Source organism: Lutra lutra, chromosome 2, assembly GCF_902655055.1.
Source record: "Lutra lutra chromosome 2, mLutLut1.2, whole genome shotgun sequence".
In the NCBI taxonomy this organism is placed as follows: Eukaryota; Metazoa; Chordata; class Mammalia; order Carnivora; family Mustelidae; genus Lutra; species Lutra lutra.
Window position 1 is genome coordinate 37,451,937 of NC_062279.1, and position 23,204 is coordinate 37,475,140.

Genomic DNA, 23,204 nt, shown 5'->3' on the forward strand with positions numbered 1-23,204 from the left:
AATCAAAACCACCATGAGATATCACCTCACGCCAGTCAGAATGGCTAAAATTAACAAGTCAGGAAATGACAGATGCTGGCGAGGATGCGGAGAAAGGGGAACCCTCCTACACTGTTGGTGGGAATGCAAGCTGGTGCAACCACTCTGGAAAACAGCATGGAGGTTCCTCAAAAGGTTGAAAATAGAACTACCCTATGACCCAGCAATTGCACTGCTGGGTATTTACCCTAAAGATAGAAACGTAGTGATCCGAAGGGGCACGTGCACCCGAATGTTTATAGCAGCAATGTCTACAATAGCCAAACTATGGAAAGAACCTAGATGTCCATCAACAGATGAATGGATAAAGAAGATGTGGTATATATACACAATGGAATACTATGCAGCCATCAAAAGAAATGAAATCTTGCCATTTGCGACGACGTGGATGGAACTAGAGGGTATCATGCTTAGCGAAATAAGTCAATCGGAGAAAGACAACTATCATATGATCTCCCTGATATGAGGGAGAGGAGATGCAACATGGGGAGTTAAGGGGGTAGGAGAAGAGTAAATGAAACAAGATGGAATTGGGAGGGAGACAAACCATAAGTGACTCTTAATCTCACAAAACAAACTGAGGGTTGATGGGGGGAGGGAGGTTGGGAGGGGGGTGGGATTATGGACATTGGGGAGGGTATGTGCTATGGTGAGTGCTGTGAAGTGTGTAAACCTTGCGATTCACAGACCTGTACCCCTGGGGATAAAAATATATTATATGTTTATAAAAAATAAAACTAAAAAAAAAATTAATAGCAAAGGAATAGGACTCACAAATTCTACACACTGCCAAGATATTATTCAATTATGAGAACAAAAAGGACATTTGCAAATATGTACAGATCCAGAAAACATGCCATCTGCATATTCTAACTGAAGAAAACAATGTGAAAGTGTATTAAATAAACAATATCTGAGTCAGCATAAAATTGCAAATAAAGAAATAGTGACAAAACTTGGAAAACACAATACAGAACACAATATAGTTGTAAAATACTGAACTCCTCAGATTTATATCTTAAATATAAAATAAATTTTTAATACTACAGAAATATTATGACATGTTTAGAATATGAGAGACACAAGAGAAAAATCTGAAAACCTATAAAAATAATGAATATAATGATACATAAAAATTTCATTTTTATAGCAATGATACCCACAAACACGGGGAGGGGGAAACCAATAGGCTGGGGAGCATATGTGTAACATTTAGAGCAGATAAACAAAAATTCCCACAATCTGATCATGGAGAAAAAATTTAAAAAGATAAGCCATGGATTAAAATTACTCAAAAGAAATAATTAAAAACGCAACCAAAAAAAAAAAAAAAAAAAAAAAAACAACGGAGGGGAAAAATTCAGTTAGAATAGTCAGTGAACATTTGAAAAGATTACTCTTAAACAATTAAAACATATTGAAAACATTATTTAACACAGAATAAAGGGGTGCCTGGGTGGGTCAGTTGATTAAGTGGCTACCTTCTGCTCAGGTCATGATCCCAGGGTCCTGGGATTGAGACCCACATCAGCTCCCTGCTGAGCAGGGGGCCTGCTTCTCCTTCTCCCTTTGCTACGTCCCCTGCTTGTGCTCTCTCCCTGTCTGCCCCCCTCAAATAAATAAATTAATCATTTAAATAAATAAGATATTAAAAATAAACAGGAATAAAGCATTAGCACATATTAAAACATAGTAGGGAGGGGAAAATGAAACCAGAGAGGGAGACAAACCATAAGAGACTCTTAATCTCGGGAAACAAACTGAGGGTTGCTGGAGGGGAGGGGAGTGGGTAGGATGGGGTAGTTGGGTGATGGACATTGCTGAGGGTATGTGCTATGGTGAGTGCTGTGAATGGTGTAGACTAATGAATCACAGATCTGTACCCCTGAAACAAATAATACATTATATGTTAATCAAAAAAATTTTAAAAAAACACAATACAATACCATTTCTAATCTGTTAGTGAAAATAAATAACTGAAGATACTAGTTTTATTGAGAATATAGAGAAAAGCAATGTTTTTGAATGATTGGTGTGAATGAAAACTGGTATAAATCCCCAAGTAAAAATGGGTAGAATATAGCATCCTGAGAATTGCATCATTTATAACCCATCAATTTCACTGGCACCCAGGATACCCACAATACACCTTTTCCTGTCATAAATATGGGTGAATAAATAATAAATGAGATATACTTGATAGTTACATATGTATTTAAAATATATGAACTGGGGCGCCTGGGTGGCTCAGTGGGTTAAGCCGCTGCCTTCGGCTCAGGTCATGATCTCAGGGTCCTGGGATCGAGCCCCGCATAGGGCTCTCTGCTCAGCAGGGAGCCTGCTTCCTCCTCTCTCTCTGCCTGCCTCTCTGCCTGCTTGTGATCTCTGTCTGTCAAATAAATAAATAAATAAAATCTTTAAAAAAAAAAATAAAATATATGAACTTATTTTGTACACATCAATATGAATGAATCTCAAAATATACTATACAAAGTGTTATACAAAAAGCACAACCCCAAAGCCAGAACCACATACAATAACATAATAAATATCTACTGCTCACTTTCTGGGTCATGAGTGAGTAGTAATTGTTCTGTTAATGGTGGCCCATCTTGCTCAATGGTCTGGGATTCATTCATTCATTCAGTTGAATGTTGAGTGATTCATTCATTCATCTGGATTCTGGATTCATTCATTCAGCTGAATGTTTGGCTGATCTTGGCTGTGCTCCACCTGTCTCTATCTTCCAGGAAGATGGCCCAAGCATATACTCAGGGGGATGGCAGAGAAACAAGATGGAGACCAAGAAAGAAGGAGAGCTTTTTCAAACCTGTGTTTGAATCAAGTCAGCTAACATCTTTTTGGCCAAAATAAGTGACATACCCATAGAATAATGGGCTACATGATTTGCAGGGCCTGTGATGAAATGAAACAATGAGGTTTGGGGGGGGGGGTTTGTTTGTTTGTTTGTGTGTTTGTTTTTCCCAGTCTTCCCTAAGACTCTCATGGCAGCAACATACAGGGCATTTCTAACCATGGGACTCTGAGGAACCCATGTACCCATGAAGTTGGCTTTGTATAGATAAACTCAGATCCAAGAGCTAGGGAGTGGGGAGGCTGGGGAAGATGTAAATTTTCCACCTCTTGATGATAGGAACTCAAATTATATGGCAAAGAGTGAAGATACAGGGAGAGATAAAGAATTGGGTCACTTTAGTAGTCCACCATACTAAGATAAATAAATTATATAGAGGAGTATTATGCCATTTAAGTCTATTTAAGACAATACTGAAAACATGATATTCTTATTAGTCTCTAGGCATACAGATGAATGAAGGGAAAATATGACAGAAGAGTATGTGTCAGTATCATAATCATGATTAGCACTGGGGAGTGAAAGAACTGAATATGTCTGGGCATGGGAATAATAGATTTCACTATCACCTACAATGTATACTTTTAGAAAAATATATAAACAAAATGCTTACATGTGTGTCACTCATGGTGAAAACCTAATAGTTTATATGATTCTCAGAATGTTCCTTTTTTATTTTTAATAAAAAGAAAAAAGTTAATATAAAAATTTGAGACTAATATAAATTATGAACTTTGGGTGATAATGATGTGTCCATGAAGGGTCATCAATTATAACAAATGTATTGCTCTTGTGGGCATGTTGATAACAGAATAGACTCTAAGAATGTTGCTGTGAAATTAAATCAGTTACTACATGCAAATTGCTTAGAAATATGCCTGACAAGGAGGGCCTGGGTGACTCAGTTGGTTAAGTGACCAATTCTTGATTTAGGCTCAGGTCTTGATCTCAGAGGTCAAGCCCCATGTTGGGCTTCAAGCTAGGCATGGAGCCTCCTTAAGATTCTCTCTCTCCCTCTCCCTCTGTCCCTCCCTGCCCCCCTACTCATTTGTACACTCTCTCTAAACAGAAAAAAAAAAAAAGAAAGAAAGAAATATGCCTGGCAATTGGTATATGCCCTACAAATGTCAGTTACTTTTGTTGTTATTGTTATTATTACTATTACTATTATTACTGTTATTCATAATTCTTAATTCAGAAACCCATTTCTTGATATTGAGCCCAGAGAACAAAATCTCTATTACATAAGGACATACAAACAAGATGTTTATTGCAGGACTCTATAGTGATAATTCTTGGAACTAAAATCAGATCTTAAAATATTACACACTATGTGTTATCTATTAAATTATTATTATCTATTACATCTATTAAATCTATTAATTATCTATTAAAAATGATTTAAAATATATACACAGGGCAAGAAAATAAACACCATTATTAAATAACACCTGTCAGTGGCAAAACAGTATTTCCAATTGTGTAAAAACAAACATTTTTGATCAGTTTCTATACGTTTTATCTAAGGGAAAGATGAAATTTAGAAAATGGTGGAAATATACATACAAGATTATTGCTGGTTTCCGCAAAGAGCAAAAGTAAAGAGCAGAAAATTTAAGAGATTAAATTATATGTTATACCAAAATGAGAAAAAAATGGTCCAATACCAAGTAAAATGCTTAAAGTCATATATGTATGTAAAATAACATGAAAATGAACAAAATTAAACATGTACAAATAAATTTTCTCCCTTAATTATTGTTATTATGGTTATATTTCAAGGAGTTACATAGAATAATTTTAATTTATCTAATATACATTAATAGTCATATCATTAAATTAGAATTTGGCTCCAATATTAGACTTGAAATCTCAAGATAAAGACTTAAAATTTTAATCTGTCATAAATCACAAAGATATACATGTTAAATAAATACAATAGCCAAGCTCTTGTTTAGGCTCAACGCAGAGTAGTAATCGTAAAAATCAAACAAACAAAAAAGAGGTGTACGAAAAGAAAACTGGCCACTTACTGTTTTTTAAGATGGAAAGTATATGTTTTCCTGTCAATTTGGATGATATAAGTGACCTACAGCAAAGTATTCAAAGAGAAAGTAATTAATAGAAATCTAAAGTTCTTAATAATTTCTTAAATTTAAGTGCTCAATCATGTAAACAGATGGTATCACACGTCTCAAAATTATATGTACATGTATGTTGCTGTCTTTCTTCAATCTTGGAATATATGACAGAATTAATCATAATTTAATGTAAATAAAATTAAGGAGTCTAAATCTATTTCTAAACTAAAAGCATCTGTCATTAGACTTTACTATCATAGTGAAATTTTAATTTAAAATGGTTACATTTTGATATAATCTTTGAAGAAACTAAATCTATTTCTAAACTAAAAGCATCAGTCATTAGACTTTACTATCATAGTGAAGTTTTAATTTAAAATGGTTACATTTTGATATAATCTTTGAAGAAACTTGAATTATCTTTTTTGTATTTTCCAATTTCTAGCCCAAATAAATTGAAAATTAAAGAATACAGCACAGGTCGTGGGGAGCTAAGATGGCAGAGAAGGAGGACCCCTGAACACAGATGGATAACTATCAAATCATTTTGAATACCCAAGAAATTAATCCAAGGACTGCACTAGAGAGAAGGGGCCACATTGTGGAAGGTACAAGGTGGGAAGACATGGTTTAGGGGAGAAACAGACTGCAGGTACTGCAGAGTGGAGGGAGCCCTGGCCACAGGGAGAGCCAAGAGAGGGAGAGGAGCACACAGGGGATAGCACAAGGAAAATATTTCCCCAAAGCCATTGAATGGGAAAATGAGAGGGGCTGATTTTCAGGTTTTACAACCAGGGGGGCTCAAAGACTAGAGTTTTAGAGTTACCGGTATGGCAGGTGTGGAGCCCTGAGGGTGCGCAGTGCTCCTGTGGAGAAGGAGGCCAAATAGTTCAGGGAAACACAGCATGATCTGAGGATCCCTGGGATGCACTGAAAGAGACCATTCCCACTTCTTGGAGTGTATTGGGGAGAGGCTCATTGCCCCTAGCCAATTAGCACTAGTACCTTCCCTTGCCCCTCATCTATGCAGAGTCACCTGTTGAAGGCACCCATCCTGGACACTGGCCCTTTGCTGCACTTTACTCCAAATTCTGTGCCCCTGTGCTTTGTTGTGACTGCCTTTCTGGGATGAACCTGCACCAGTCCCAGAACAGTGAGACCCTGCCCCCAGAGGACCAGCATGGGTCCACACCAGCCCAGGTCCCTAAAGTTTGGAGTTTTAAAATTCAGCCAGCCTGCCTGGGACAGAGCCCAAGATGCACTATGCTGTCAGCCATGCAGGAGGCCAACACAGACAGGGTGAAGGCAACAATCTGAGGAATGCCTGGGACACATGAGGGGAGACTGTTTGCTCTTCTGGGAAGACTTCCCAGGGAACAGCAAGTGTGAACTCCCCTTTCCAGGGACGAGGGAGCTGGATGGTGTCATTTCTCTCTCCTGCATAAACTAACTTCACAAGCAGCATGCCATCAACACTGACTACCTAAAATTCTTACACCAAGCCCCATACCTCTGCCCTCTGCAGGTATGGCTTTTCTCAGGCAAGTGTACCTGAGAACCAGAGCAACAGGTCCCTCCCCAAAAAGACCAGGACAAACCCCTGCACACACCACGTCTACTGACCATAGAGTTCTGTAAAACTTTAGCTCTCAGGTCTCATTTAACAAGCAAACAAGAGCACACCTGGTTAAAACTTGACACACTCTGGCCAAGGTCCGAACATCCTCCTCAGGCAAGGAGAAACTCTACAGAAGAAGACTGACCTGAGGGAAAGAGCAGCCAAACAACGGCAGCAGAGTGCACACAGCATACCCCAGAGACACTTCCTGAAACACCAGGCCCTGGACAGCGTATGACCTCTTCTTCATAAAACCATTACTTTTAGGATGCAGGAAACCTGACAGGTTTTCCTAACACACAGAAGAAGACAGAGACCTAGAGAAAATGCCAAGAAGGAAAAATTCATCCCCAAAGAAGAAAATCAGAAAAGGTCACAGCCAAGGATCCTATCAAAGCAGATATAAATAATAGACCTGATCCAAAATTTAAAGCAACAATCATAAGGATACTAGCTGGGCTTGAGAAAAGCATAGAAGACACCCGGGGGTCCTTTACCACAGAAATAAAAGACCTAAAAACTAGTCAGGCCAAAATGAAAAATGTAATAAACCAAGATTTGAAACTGAGAGGATGTGATGACTACCAGGATGGAAGAAGCAGAGGAATGATTAAATGGTACAGAAGATAAAATTATGGAGAATAATGAAGCTGAAAAGAAGAGGGAAAGAATACAGTACAGGTCCCCCTTTCAGATTAAAGAAAGTATCCCTAACTGTAAGAACACTCTTCATCTCCCAGTCTTCTTCAGGAATCGCCTCAGATACAGAGGGTCACCTCACACCGAGTCACAACTTTCTGAGACGGCCCACATTTAACGGGAACCCCCTCATCCCAACTCCAGATATTGAAGAGCCATGCTAGCTCCTCACTTTGTTGAGAATCGGTTGAGTTTCTGTCACCCCTTCCCCCTTCCTCCCCTCCCCTTTCACAGGGGTTCATCACAAGACCATAACCTAATAAAAAGGCTTCACAGGAATCTTCTCAAAGACTGCATCCTAAAGAACCCAATCTGTGACATCATAAAACATACACATTCTTCATGGCATAGCACATGGTCAATGTAGGTAAATTTTCCACATTTGCAAAGAATGTGAATTTTGTCATCGGGTACCGCTTTCTGCAAAAGTCATTTTAAACTTTCTCATGTTCAGTCTTCTGTAAGTTTACAGATATTAAAAATGTAGTTGACATCTCCCCAAATTATTGTGATAATTTTTTTTAATTTTAATTTTTTTAATCTGTAATTTTTGGCCTTACATATTTTAGAGCTCTGTTTTCAGGTACAAACAGATTTAGTATGGTGGTATCTTCAGGATAGATTGATTGCATTGTCATTAAGGCACCTTTCATCTCTTGAAGTGCTTCTTTAACTTTATCTGATATTACTATAGTTGCACCAGCTTATTTTTCTACTACTAAGACACCCTTCAACACAGGAGAAAATCTACTTGATCATAATGTTCTACAATTATTTGCTACTTTCACTTTTTAAATATTTAATTAAGTGAAATGACCTATAATTTCCTTTTCTCACACCTTATTTGTTCCATGTCAAAGGTACATTAATATTTTTAAAAATTACTAAATGATTGGAAGGATTAGTTAACTTATGTTCTATTCTGTGTTCCAGTCTCTGAAAAGGACACATCATGCTTCCTTGAATTTTGTCTAAAAATTTAAAACCAGGTCACCTGGGTGGCTTAGTCAGTTAAGAGTTGGACTCTTGATTTTGGCTCAGGTCATGATCTCTGGGTCCTGGGATCGACCTCCACTTCAGACTCCAGGCTGAGTGTGGAGCCTGCTTAAATTATCTCTCCTCTCTCTGCTGTCTTTCTCCCTCCCCCCCTTTCCCTCTCTCTTTTAATATATATATAAATAAATAAATAAACTTAAATAATAAAAACTTCGACTAATAGGATTTTCTGGCAATTTATTTAATTACTAATTTAAATAACTCCATGATTATAAGTGTAATCTATAAGCAGATATTGTATTTCTAACTGGGTCAAAAGAAATGTATTTGGATAAAAATATATATATAAGATTACAGACTTATACCAAACCTACAAATAATCACAAAAATTAAAAATAGGAGTGTGCCTGTATCTAAAAAATAACTCTGTTCAAATTTACTATCTTTAGAAACTGAGGTGGGCATTCACGTTCTTAACAATTCTCTGTGTTATCTATAAGTATCAGAAGAAGAAGACAGAGAAAAGGAGGCAAAATATTTATTTGAAGAAATAATAACTTAAGACATCCCAAATCTGGGGAAGGAAACAGACATCCAGATCCAGGAGGCACAGAGAACTTCCATTAAAGTCAACAAAAGCAGGCCAACACCAAGATATATTGTAATTAAATTTGCAAAATATAGTGACAAAGAAAAAGTATTAAAAGCAGTAAGACAAAAAAAGTCCTTAACTTACAAGGGAAGGCCCATAAGGCTAACTAGGAAATTTCTTAACAGAAACTTGGCAAGCCAGAAGAAAGTGGCATGATATATTCAAAGTTCCAAATGAGAATAGTCTATAGCCAAGAATACTCTATCCAGTAAGGTTATCATTCAGAATAGAAGCAGAGATAAAAACTATCCCAGAATTTGTGATCACTAAACCAGGCCTGCAAGCAATATTAAAAGGAACTCTTTGAGTGCAAAGGAGAGACCAAAAGTGACAAAGACAAGAAAGGATCAGAGAAATCACCAGAAACAACACAAAATAATGAAATGGAAATAAATACATATCTATCAATAATTACTTTGAATGTAAACAGACCAAATATTGTTTAAAATTGATATCAGAATAGATAATAAAACAAGACCATCTATATAGAACCTTCAAGAGACTCATTTTTAGCCTTAAAGACACCTGCAGAAGAAAAGGGGATGAAGAAATTTTTGTCACTCAAATAGATGTCAAAAGAAAACCAGGGTAGCTACACATATATCAGATAACTAGACTTTAAAACAAAGACTGTAACAAGAGACAAAGAAGGGCACCATATCATCATAAAGGATACAGTCTGACAGGAGATATAACAATCATAAATATTTCTGTACTTAAGATGGAAACACAAAAATATATAAAATAAACATAAAGGAACTAATAATGATGCAATAATAGTGGAAAACTTTAACATCACACTCACACCAATGAACAGATCAACTAAACAGAAAATCAACAAGGAAACAATGGCTTTGAAAGACACACTGGACAAGATGGACTGAACAGATAAATTTAGAACATTTCATCCTAAAACAGCAGAATACACATTTTTTTCAAGTGCCCCCGGAACATTCTCCAGAATAGATCACACACTAGGTCACAAGTCAGGTCACAACAAATACAAAAAGACTAAAATCACATCATGCACCTTTTCTAAGCACAACACTATGAAATTATAAGTCAATCACCAGAAAAAAATCTGGAAACATCACAAATGCCTGGAGGCTAAAGAACATGCTATTAAGCAATGAATGGGCCAACCAGGAAATTAAAGAATGAATTTAAAAAATACATGGCTGAGTAATATTCCATTATATGTGTGTATACACACACACACACACACACACACACACACAGAATGTTACTCAGCTGTAAAAAAGAATGACATCTTGGCATTTTCAAGGACATGGATGGAGCTAGAGATATCAAGCTAAGCAAATAAGTCAATCAGAGAAAGACAAATACCACATGATTTCACTCATATGTGGAATTTAAGAAACAAAAAAAGCAAAGGGATTTAAAAAAGAGAGAGAGAGAGACAAAGGAAGAAACAGACTCTTAATTGTAGAGCACTGATGGTTACCAGTACGGTTAAATAGGTGATAGCAATTAAGGAGGGCACTTTTGCCATGAGCATCAGGTGCTGCATGGAAGCCTTGACTCACTACATTGAACACCTGAAACTAATATTGTGCTGTATGTTAACTGGAATTTAAATAAAAGTGTAAAGTATAAATAAATATAATTAATGGCATAAATTATATGCATCATAGAGACATCACAGAAATTACATTTAATGAATCTTTCATAAAAATCACTCTGATATGAAAAGAGCTTCACCATTAAAAAACATTCTGTGCTATCTAGATTTCACAATGTATGTTTTATTTAATCAGATTAAAAATATCAGTGCTTTCCTTTTAACAAAGATTTATATTATGTATATATATACTCAAATATGGGCATGAAGTAGTTTATATATTATCATTTTAAAATCATGTTACAAGATACATTTTATTGTGACCTCACTTTCAAAGAATATTTAAATGTCCCTATTTTCCAAACAAATAGTCCAGTGACTATATATATCATTTTGTGTGATAGAGATTTGGGGCTTTTTTTTTTTTTTTTACTGAGTCTGTGTTTTAAAGTAATTTCATAATGTTCATATATTACTTAACGAATGAAAAAATTATCACTTTCATTCAGACGAAAGGACTCTAACACAGTAATTAGAGCACAAAATTTCTAAGAGATATATGTATGAATTGATTTGGTCAGTAAAAATAAATTTTATAAGTAATAAATACATTTTAGTCCGGTAAAAGTAAAACATTTATAAAAAAACGTGACTTCTTAATTACATGCGTTTCCGAAATTTCACCATCACTGGTATTTGTCTCAATCTTCCGTGGCACTGTAATTTGTAGAAGCGATGTTTCAAGATCTACAGTAAGGAAAACATGTGTGAGCGCTGCCTAGTGCCTGGCAGCATCCTTCTTCCCGTGTCCCGTCACATCCCATCACTCTTTGAACTTCCAAGCCCCAACACACACACACACACACACACACACACACACACGCACGCACTCACTCACCCGCCACAAAATCAGACTTTGTACATGACAGGAAGAGGCTACCTCCACCACCCATACACTTTGGGGCAGGACCCTACCACCATCCAGAGACTTTGGGACTTGACCTCAGCCCCAGCAGATGAAAAAGTGCTGCTTTTACGGCCCCACTTGCCAGAAGATGCGCACCGTCTCCTCCAAGTTCAGGGTCAGGCAAGTGAGGGGCAAGTGTCCCTGTCCTGCTCCAAGCTCTCCAAGAAGCAGGCCCAGGAGGATGCTGACTCTAAGTGGGCTGTGACAAGACACCGGGCTCTCCCCAGCCGGACCCGGGGTTCTGGAGCAAGGTTCTGGGGCCCGCCACGCCCAGAGAGAGGCTCTGCAACAGGTGGCCCTTTATGGGGAAGGGTCCTTCACTCACGAGGGCCCGCGGAGGTCAGCCGGCCCAGGCCTGAGAGGATCAGCAGGAGAGACAGCATTGCGGGGCCTGCTGGTCTTGCCACGGTGATGGCTGTTGGCTGCTTAACGGTGGCCGCGGCTCCCGCGGGGCCCTGCGCTCGCGGCGGGTGAGGCTGGGGTCCGCACGGTTTCCCGCGAAGCGGGGGAGGACGCAGAGCGGCTGCTTCGCCCACCCCGCCCTCTTGGGCTGACTAGCCCTCGCAGCCGCAGTCACAGCCCCCGACGCCCACCCACCGCACGCTGTGGCGCGCAGGGAGGCGCGCGGGGAGGCTCTCGCCACTCGGTCCCACTGCCCTCACGGGCTTGGGCTTTATTTTCCAAAACGCAGACACTGGAAACGCATTCAGGGATGATGTAAGGATCATAAAGTGCATTTTCTCTTCTGCAGATGGGCCATTTGCTGGTGACGTCCTTGGCAATGTTAATAGTCCACGTCATGGTTTTCTGGCACAATAGCCAAATTACTGTGGGGAAGGAAAACTGAAAATGGCAATTCACCATATAGTACTACACCAATTCTGTGGTAAATAACTTTGTTTCTTAGAAAATTCTTTGGTTAAGGAAACTAAATATAAAGCTGAATATGTAATGGATGTATGTATGTGTTTTAATGAAATTGCAATTTAAATACCAGGCCGAAATTAAAAAAAAAAAAAAAATCCAAAACACAAATCACAATGTGAAATGATCCTGTAAGAACAACTTTATTTTCCCATTATTTATTTATTCCATTGTGTATAACTTGGCTTCCTAGGAAAATCTGTGGCTGGTGGAAGGTTAAATGTAAACTTTTTCTCCATCAGTATGACATTCACACTCGCAAGAGAATAATTTGGAAAGAACATTCATTTTTTGGCTTCCTATGTAAGTTGATGACTTGCATAATTTCCATTTTGCAAAGACTTTTCTCCCCAGACAATTTTTTTTTTTCTTTAGAGACTTTATCTATTTATTTCAGAGAGAGAAAGCCTAGGGAGGAGCACTGGGGCACAGAGACGGAAAGAAGACCTCAGGTTGAGTGTGGATTTTGAGTAGGACTCCATTCCTGGAGCCTGAGATCAGGGAAGCCAAGAGTCTGATGTTCAACTGGCTGAGTCACCAAAGGTCCCTACCAGACAATTCTTGAGCTGTCCTTCTATGGAACGCTTTTGCTTGCATTCCTTACATATAATATTTATCCACAAAACCAAATGATTGTTTTTTCTGTCTGTAAAAGAAAAAAAATTAAATGGAGAAAGCTAGCCTTCTAAAAATATATATTCTTGGGGTGCTCCGGTGGCTCAGTTAAATGTCTGCCTTTGGTTCAGGTCATGATCTCAGCATCCTGGGATCCAGTCCAACACTGAGGGTGGGGGGTGTCCCTGCTCAGCGGGGAGTCTGCTTCTGCCTCTCCCTCTGTTCCCCCACTTGTGATCTCTCTCTCTCTCTCTCTCTGGCTCTCTCTCTCTCTCAAATAAATAAATAAAATCTTTTAAAAAATTCAAATATATATTCTTTCTTCATGCTTTTCCAAAATCTAACTTTGGTGTCTATCAAGAAAATATTCTTACAAGTAACAATGACAACAGAAGAAATTCAATTTCAAAATAGTAATTCTGCATATTTCGCTAAAGTGTTTATAACCTAATCATTTATTCTTGTTGGGAAGCACATTGTATAATACTCATTTGATTATTTCTATCTACCTTAATATTATTATTTTTATCTTTTTGCCAAAATATATGAAACAATGTAATTAGCGTATTGGGATTAATTATGTTGCTCTTAAAGTAAAATTTCTTTCTGGTTGTCTATAACCTGACCAAATTTTCGAAGTCTGATATATATGTCACATAAGGCATGATAAGTATTAAAATGTTCATGGCTTTACTAAAAATCGTTTTTGTTCAGTCAAGAAACCAAAAGGAGAAATATATATTCATTATTTAATTTCATTACTGTATTTCCATTGTTGGTATTGACTGCTCATTTTTAGTGAGTATAATTTATAGACATTCAAATTATTTAAATGTAATACAGTTGTTTTTTACATGCTTATTACAAGCCTGGGCCAACTAGACAGATACCAAAATATATGTGACAACATCCATGTCTCCAAGTACCTCAGAAACTAACAGAAAACTGAACATGCAACCTAGGACACAACTAGAAAGAAAAATTCTGTTACCGGCATATTCAAAAGTCTCTCAGAATATAGCTAAGATAATTTTGTTTCCTCTACAGTTATCAAGTGAGCTTAGAGGTGGCTGTGACATTTGAGATGTAAGTCATACTCAGGTGAGTGAATGATTCATAAGGACATTAGTGCATTTTAGGACTTTATTATTAAATAATTTAAAAAATCCAAAAATTTGGAGGCAAATAAATGTGGATTTTTGTATTGGAATAACTTGTAATAGTTTGGGTGTGGTGGGACTAAAAAGATGAGGACTAGAAGCAACACGCTAGCTAACGGGTATTTTCAGTAGTTTAGGCCAAAAATGTCTACATCCTCAGGATTTGAGTGTGTAGAAAAATAAAAGTAGTAGAAATATCAGAGAGAGATTTTGGAAGGAAAGTCAGTTTATTGAATATTTTATTATGGAGGTTGATGAAATTGTGAAGATGACTAAGCCACTGGATCAGAGTGGCACCAGTTCTGAAAGCTGCAGATTCAAACAAAGAAATAACACATTCAGCTAAAGATGTTGACTTAGAGATACTTGTGAAATAGCAGGTATAGACATTGGGTGATCAGTTGGAAATGGTGCCTGATCTCCCAGAGCTTGAGCTGAAATATATCAACCTATAAACACATTTAAAGGAAAAAAAAAAAAAAGGAACTTGAAGGAGAAAGAGTGACTAAGATCATTTAAGAGAAATGAGCGGAAAGAAAGAGGAGGTCCAAAATAGACTTGTGGTCAACACAGAGGATTTGGGGATTAGAAGAAAAGAATCCAGATTTGAAGTCACACTAACAAATGTTAAGGTGAGTAAGAATTAGAAGGTATTAGGGTGACTACAAATAAAATAAAATAGAGTATTTGGAATATTAGAAATTTCAAATGCTACTCAGAGGTCAAGCAGAATGAGAACTGAGAAGGTGATTATTGTTTTGGTGGTAATGAGTCATGATGAACATTCCCATTTGTGTTCTCCAGGAAGCAGATGCTGAGGAAGAGTTATAGAGCAAAAGGTTTTTCAGGGAGTAACAGCTGTGAAAGAGGAAACAAGATTGGGAAAGGGAGCATAGGACCGTAATAAAGACCTGACAGAATTTCTGCCAATCCAGAAGGGTTGCTCCAGAGCCAGGAAGCTCCAGAGCAAACAGTACTCCTACTTGGATTACTTGATGATTACCCATCAAGTTTAGGCCTTCATATAGGTGACTCACTCAGTAATTGGACTGATACACCCCCAAAAGGCCATGTCCTTTGCTCAAAAGCTGAGACAGACCTTAAAGGAACTAAGGGTTTGAGGCTGTTGGGTAGTCAAACTCTTCCTCGGATAGCAAATCCTTTCTTCAAGGGGAATCTGAGTGGTGCATTTTTCTGTTAGCCAAAAAGACCTTGTGAAAAGATGGCAGAACAGCAGAGACAGAAGCCATCATGCAGAAAGTTGGGAAGGAAAAGGAGAGGAGATGCTGCAGATATTAGACGGGGTAACTTATACTTTTAGCAGGGCCAGAAAAGTCTGGTTAGGAAGGAAGAAAGAGCAAAGGTGAAGGTGGATAAGAAGGGATGATTAGAAAACAAAATATGGGGGTGCCTGGGTGGCTCAGTCCTTAAGAGTCTGCCTTTGGCTCAGGTCATGATCCCAGAGTCCTGGGATACAGCCTCACATCTTCTCCTCTCCTACCTCCCCTGCTGTGCTCCCTCTCTCATTGTCTCTCTCTCTTTCAAATAAATAATAAAATCTTTTAAAAAAAAAAGAAAAGAAAATATGCAAATAAAAAGAAAATGAAATCACACTTTGAAAGAGACGTGATTAAAACATTAAGTTAATAACCTATTGCTATTTTCTGAAAAATAAAGAAGGGAGAGACATTTATGCAAAAGACCTAAGACTTAGAGGGTGATAAAAGTAGCAGTTCAAATGTTAAGAGGCATTTTCTACTGTGGGACACAGAATATAGGAATGATGTAATACTTTCCTAATTAGAATGTAAGCTGCATAGGACAAGGATATCTTCATTATTTTTTTTTTAATTTTTATTTTTCTCACTGTGCCTAGAACAATGTCTAGCATATAGTTAGTAGTCCATAACCACATGCTGGAAAAATATTTGTTGAACTACCTAATGAATCAGCTAGACAGTCCATTAAACTGTGTTACATGCAAGGAGGAAAAACAAAATTTGAGATATATAATAAGAGAGTAGAGTGTGGAATACTGCCATGACATATACTGTAGCAATTTACCAGTGACTTTCAATGGATGATAAATGAAAACATTGTTAAAGGTACAAAGGTATTTAAATATTTGAGGCAAGGAGAAAAAAGATGCCAGTGTGAAGGCAGTTTGAGATTTACATGTATTTTCTCCCTGGTGTGTGTGTACGTGTGTATGGAGAAAGAGAGAGGGGGAGACTGTCCAACAGGATCCAAGCTTAGCCCAGTGCAGGGCTCAATCTCATGACCCTGAGATCATGACCTGAGCCAAAATCAAGAGTCTAAGGCTTAACCAACTGAGCCACCCAGGCACCCCTCATATACATTTTTAACAGTGAATATAGAGAAAAAAATTGAATGTTGCTGAAGACCTACTATATGGAGCATACACTGTGGATGGTTGAGCAGAGTTCACTTGGACTTAACAGTGATCATCATTTTTTCCCAATATATGGAAATGATGAAATTAAGAGATTTTTAGAGAGATAAATTATGTGCTATTATATCAGATCATAAATATCTAATATCTCATCTAATACATAAACTGGCTTCCCTGTAACATAGTTAAGTTCATTAAGAAAGCTAAAGAGAGAATATAAGCATAATTCCTGCAATATGGATGATAATATTTTATGAAAAAGTTCCTCTGGTACAAAATAAGCTAAAATGCTTGAAAAACCATAACTAGGTCTACTGAACATATATCTATTGAATATAAAAAGTGTAATCTAAATGTATACACTCAAGAAAATAAGAGAAATCAACAACAAAAAATAAAGTAATATATATATAAACCTAAATGTAAGCTAGCATTAAATTTTGAAATGACTTTAGAGATTTTTGCCTATTATGTTTTTCTTTTCTTATATATGTATTAAAGTATAATTGATGTACAAAAATTTGCACACATTTAAGTCTACAGTTCAATGAGTTTTGACATATGAATACAATCCCAAAACCACAATCAAAATACTGAACATATCCATCACTTCCAACAGTTTCCTTTTGTCCCTTTATAAGCCATTTGTCTCTCCAGCACCCCCAATACTCAACAGACTGCTTTCTGTCACTATATATTAGTTTTACCTTCTCTAAATTTATATGAGCATGCAAACATAATGTGTATATGGTTTTTGGTCTAACTTCTTTCATTCAGCATAACCATTTAAAAATTCATCTATGTTGTGTATATAAATACTTCATTCCTGCTTATCGCTGAGTAGAAGTCCATTGTATAGATATACCACCATTTGTTTATGCATTCATGTATTCATGAGGACAATGGACTGTATGCTCTTTTTACTATTACAAATAAAGCTGCTATAAAGATTCATGTACAAGCTTTTGTGTAGCCAGTTTTCACATTTTCTTGGGTAAATATCTGGAAAAGAAAAGGCTGGGTTATAAGGTTAATATATGGTTAACTTTATAAGAACCTTTCATAGTGTTTTCCAAAATGTACAGTTTCACACACTTACTAACAGTAAATGACTCCCAATTGCTCTAAATCCTTACCAATACTTCTTAAATTAGTCTTTTATTTTTGGTAATTCTAAATGGGTTGTAATGATATCTTATTGTGGTTTTAAGGTTGCATTTTTGTAATAACTAACAGTGGTAAGCTGATTTCCATGTGCTTATTTACCATCCATATATCCTCTCCAATGAAGTGTCCTTAAGAATTTTGTGTCCAATTTAACTGGGTTTTCATTATATAATGATGAAGGGGCCAATTCAACAAGAGTGTATAGTAATTATAAATCTATACATAAACAAGATTGGAGCACCTAAATATATAAAACAGATAATAACAAATTTGAAATCCCAATAGAAAATCAACAAGAAAATATTGGACTTAAATTATATTTTGGATCTAATGCACCTAACAGACATATACAGAATGTTCTAACCAACAACAACAGAATACACATTCTTTTCAAGAACGTGTGGAATATTAAAAAGGATAGATTAGGTCGCAAAATAAGCCATAGAAAATGTCTGAAGATTAAAATCATACCAAGTATCTTTTTCCAAGCACAGTGTTACAAAAATAGAAATCAATGATAGGAGAAAACCTAGAAAATTTTTTTTAAATGGTGAAAATTAAGTGACACATTCCTGAACAACCAATGGGTTGTTCAGGAAAGAAGAAATCAAAATAAAAATCACAAACTATATTGAGACAATTAAAATGGAAGCACAATATACCAAAATTTACGGGATGCAACAAAAGCAGTTGGAAGTTCATAGCAATAATATGTCAAATAAACAATCTAAGTTTATACCCTTAGCAGAAGAAATGAAATAACAAAAATCATAGCATAAATAAATAAAATAGAGACTGGAAAGACAATAGAAAAGATCAACAAAATTAGAAGTTCATGATTTTAAAGATAAACAAAACTGACAAACTTTTAGCTAGACTAAGAAAGTAAGAAAACTCAAGTAAAATGAGAAACGAAAGAAATGTGTTGAAGACTTGACTCCAAGTACCTCAGAATGCGACTGTGTTTGAATATAGAGGCTTTAAGTGGGTGATTAAATTAATCTGATGTGACTAATGTCTTTATGAAAAAGGAAATTTGGACACAAAAAGAAACATCAGCAATGTTTGAGCACAGAGAAAAGATCATGTAAGTACACAGCAAGAAGGCATCCATCTATCTACCAGCCAAGGAAAGAAGCCTCAGAAGGACTTTCAGCCTCCAGAATTGTGAGAAAATTAATTTATTTTATTTTAGCCATCCATCCTATGGGATTTTATTATGATGACAGACCTACCACTCTAGTAGAGAAAGGCAAAGGACCCAGAATATCTCCAATCTCATACTTGGGGCATATGCATTTCCTCATTTAAAAATGTACAACAAATTACAGTAATCAAGACAGTGTATTACTGGCATATGAAGAGAAATATAGATTGATGGCTCTGAAATGAGAGTACAAAATGAATTCTTACTTTTACTTTCCATTGATTATTAATAAATATTAATATGATTAATAATAAATGATTGAAATTAATTTCCATTGAAATTAATGTGCAAAGACAATTCAATGGGGGAAAGCATTGTCTTTTCAACAACTGGTGCTGGGACAACTGTATAACCACAAGTAAAGAATTAGAACCACTATCAAACACCATACAAAAACTAACTTCACGTGGATCATATACCAAGTCATAAGGGCTAAAAGTATAGAACTGTTAGAACCAAACACAGGTGTAAATCTTCATGACCTCGGCTTTAGCTATTATTTATAGCATAGGACACCAAATGTAGAACAGACATAAGAAAAAATGGATAAATTGGACTTCATTGAAATTAAAAACTACACTTCAAATGATACCATCAGAAAGTGAAAAGACAATCCACAGCATAAGATGGTATTTTTTCTACCTAATTATTTTTATTAACTTTTAACTGCAACATAGTTAACATACGGTGTAACATTATTTAGGTGTACAAGATAGTCATTGAACAGTTCCATACATCACTGAATGCTCATCACAACAACTGCATTACTTACTCCCATCACCTTTTTTACCCTCTGCCCACCCACCTCCCCTCTGGTAACCATCAGTTTGTTCTCTATCATGAAGAGTCTGTTTCCTGGTTTCTCTCTCTCTCTCTGCCTCATTTTCTTAAATTCCACATGTGAGTGAAATCATATGGTATTTGTCTTTCTCTGACAGACTTATTTTGCTTAGCATTATACTCTCTAGCTTCATTCATGTCCTTGCAAATGACAAGATTTCATTCTTTTTTACAGATGAATAATATTCATATCATTCATACATAACAACAATTTTTAACTTTGCATTCCCACCAACAGTGCTAGTGGTTTCCTTTTTCTCCACATTCTCTCCAACTTATGCTTTTTGTGTTTTTGATTTTTGCCATTCTGACAGGTCTGAGATGGTATCTCATTGTAGCTTTGATCTGCATTTCCCTGATGCTGAGTGATGTTGAGCATATTCTCATGTATCTGTTGGCATCTGCATGTCTTCTTTGGAGAAATGTCTGTCATGTCTTCTGCCCATTTTTAATTGGATTATTTGGGAAAATCGGTCAGCTACCTGCAAAAGAATGAAACTGGACCACTTTTTTATACCATTCACAGTAATAAACTTAAAATGGTTTAAAGACCTAAATGTGAGACCTGAAACCATAAAAATCCTAGAAGAGAATATGGGCTGTAATGTCTCTGATGTCAGCAATAGCAACATTTTTTTAAAAGGAATGTCTCCTGAGGCAAGGGAAATAAAACAAAAATAAGCTATTGGTAGTATATCAAAATAAAAATCTTCTGCACAGTGAAGGAAATAATCAACAAAACTAAAAGACAACCTGCTGAATTGGAGAAGGTATTAGCAAGATATAATATCAAAGGAAATATTATATATCCAAAATATATAAAGAACTTATACAACTCAACATGGGATAATATAGTTACAAATTAAATATCTGAAAAGGAATTTGTATTTCTTCAGAATATATGAAGAAGTATAACTTAATAACTCACATAATCCAATTTTAAAGTGGAAAGTGATTCTAAAAGATATTTCTCCACAAAAGATATATAATGGCCAATAAGCACATAAAAAATACTTGAAATAATTAATTATTAGTTTATGGCCATTACAACAGATTAACAACCTTTGGTGGCTTTAAACAACTTAAATATATTGTCTTAAATTTCTGAAAGCCAGAAGTCTGAAATAACTTTCACTGGGCTGAAACCAAGATGACAGCAGGACTGTATGCACTCCAAAGTCTCATGGGAATTTATTATTTTCACAGCTATTTGAAAGTAATCATATGTATACTCCAATGTGATATAGCTGTGTCCATTTAAGTTGCTATAAATAGTAGCATTAGGAATATTATTTAGAAAGGATTTCATATTTACATATTAATTTTATATTCTGAAAAGCCTTGTAATTTATCAATAAATGAAAATTATTAGTTTTCCATAAAGAGAGATATTAAATATTATTTCTAATGAAAAAAGATTTAAATAATGCATTGAAAGTTTACAAAAAGATGCATGCAATTAATTTTGAAACACCAAAAATATGAAGCTCTTACTTATTATTGTTAATAATGACTGAATATTTTAATAATTATAATCTATTTAGTAGTTAGCCTGGTCACTTTTTTGCTAATGATTCCTCACTCTTTCGTGATGCTGATGTCTGTCTTTTTATTAATTAAAAAAAAATGTTCACATTTACTGCACTGAAGATGGTTATGCATCCTGTTAGGATTTTCTTTTTCATTAAACCTTGGCCAGATTTTCCTGGCTCTGTGAATGCCATGCAATTTTGGATTATATTTTCAACACTGTTAATATTATGGCATAAGGCTCTAGCTCCTGTTAACATTCTCTGAAGAATGCTGATTTTTTTTTTTTTTTGGTTATTTGTTTTAGCAATAATCATGCTGGTTAGGTTCCTACCACAAATTCTATATCATCTTCTGTACAAAGTAGTTTCCAAGTCAGTTCAAAGGCTTTTCTATGCTACTTGGATTTGCTGGATGCATATATCATTTAAGATTTAGTCAGGGATCTGGGCAAACATTTATATCATAGTTCAGTTCTTAAAATTTTTATCATACTTCTTTGGATGTGTTTCTGTGTGTGCACAGCTGAGGGTAGAGTCCAAAACTTATGTCAGCTCACACCAGAATTGGAGCTGCCATTTTTTACCTCTCTCTCTTGCTCTCTCCCTCTCTTTTTGTGATTTCTCTGACATTATTGCATTATGGGGCATTTTACACATTTTCTTTGTTCAGAAAGATGACATAAACTCAGAGATTTAGTCTTCTGTACTATTATTATGCAACCTTGCATAACTAGAAGGTGAAGTGGTAAGAGAAAAGAGTGATGAAAATATTCAATAGTCTTCTCAAACACTTGGGACCCTTGCATCCCATGGATAAATTCCACCTGGTCATGGTGGGTAATCTTTTTAATGTCCTGTTGGATCCTATTAGCTAGATCTTGTTGAGAATCTTGGCATCCATATTCATCACGGATATTGGTCTGAAATTCTCCTTTTGGTGAGGTCTTTGCCTGGCTTGGGGATCAGGGTAATGCTGGCTTCATAGAGTCTGGAAGTTTTCCTTCTTTTTCTATTTTTTGAAACAGCTGTAGAATAGGTATTATTTCTTCTTTGAATGTTTGGTAGAATTCTCCAGGGAATCCATCAGGTCCTGGGCTCTTAATTTTTGGGAGGTTTTTGATCACTGTTTCAATTTTGTTACTAGATAGTGGTCTATTCAAGTGGTAAACTTCTTCCTGATTCAGTTTTGGAAGTTTATAGGTAGAACTAGAAGAAAAATTAAACCTAAAGTTGGCATAAGGAAGTAAATAACAGAGTAGAAATCCTTACCTCAGGGCTTAGGTACCTGTGCCACTACTTTTGTGGTAGTGCTATCCCATCAATAGAGTTAGCTTCAGAGTAGGGCAGGAGAGAAAGAAGAGAGGAGAAAAGAAATGAATATTCACTCTCATGCACAATTTCAAACAACAAAGAATACTTTCTCCACTCCTTTCACTAGAAATATGGCCTTTTTATTTAGTGCATGACAGACCTGTTTGGAATTAAAACCAGGAAAAAAAAATAAAATTGCAAACTTTATCCTCCTACAAATTAATACTCAGATTTTGACTTTAGTCTTCAATCTACCTGACAGTGTTTATTTTCAGAGTTCTTAGTAGTTTATTTTGTATTCTGCCTAGAGTGTTTAATTGGAATCAGTAGGAAAATAGACTGCAGGCATTTTACTCCATCTTGGCTGCATAATGCAAATCTTAAATAAAAAGTAAAAAGAAAACAAGAAAAGGGAAAAAAGGGCACCAATGTATTCTTTCATCTCATGGAAACTCTCTTAACATTTATATGAACTACTGTTTTAGAACAGTGTATCTTACAAACATCTTCAAGGAAACTTCCCCAA

General features: G+C 36.1%; 1 protein-coding gene across 2 annotated transcripts in view; it reads right to left on the reverse strand.

Annotated features, from left to right (window-relative positions):
* The window catches only part of LOC125092778 (A disintegrin and metallopeptidase domain 3-like), a 138,755-nt gene extending 126,728 nt beyond the window's left edge, over positions 1-12,027 (reverse strand). The window contains exons 1-3 of one of the 2 annotated variants that reach the window (XM_047717161.1): positions 11,835-12,027; positions 11,207-11,289; positions 4,948-5,003 (exon numbers count right to left, since the gene is read on the reverse strand). In XM_047717161.1, the coding sequence (XP_047573117.1) occupies positions 4,948-5,003; positions 11,207-11,289; positions 11,835-11,892 (197 nt within the window). In that variant the 5' untranslated portion in view covers positions 11,893-12,027. Of the gene's footprint in view, positions 1-2,603; positions 2,740-4,947; positions 5,004-11,206; positions 11,290-11,834 lie in introns of those variants that run through there. The other variant, XM_047717162.1, reaches the window with a different exon arrangement.
* Between the last annotated feature and the right edge of the window lie 11,177 nt (positions 12,028-23,204).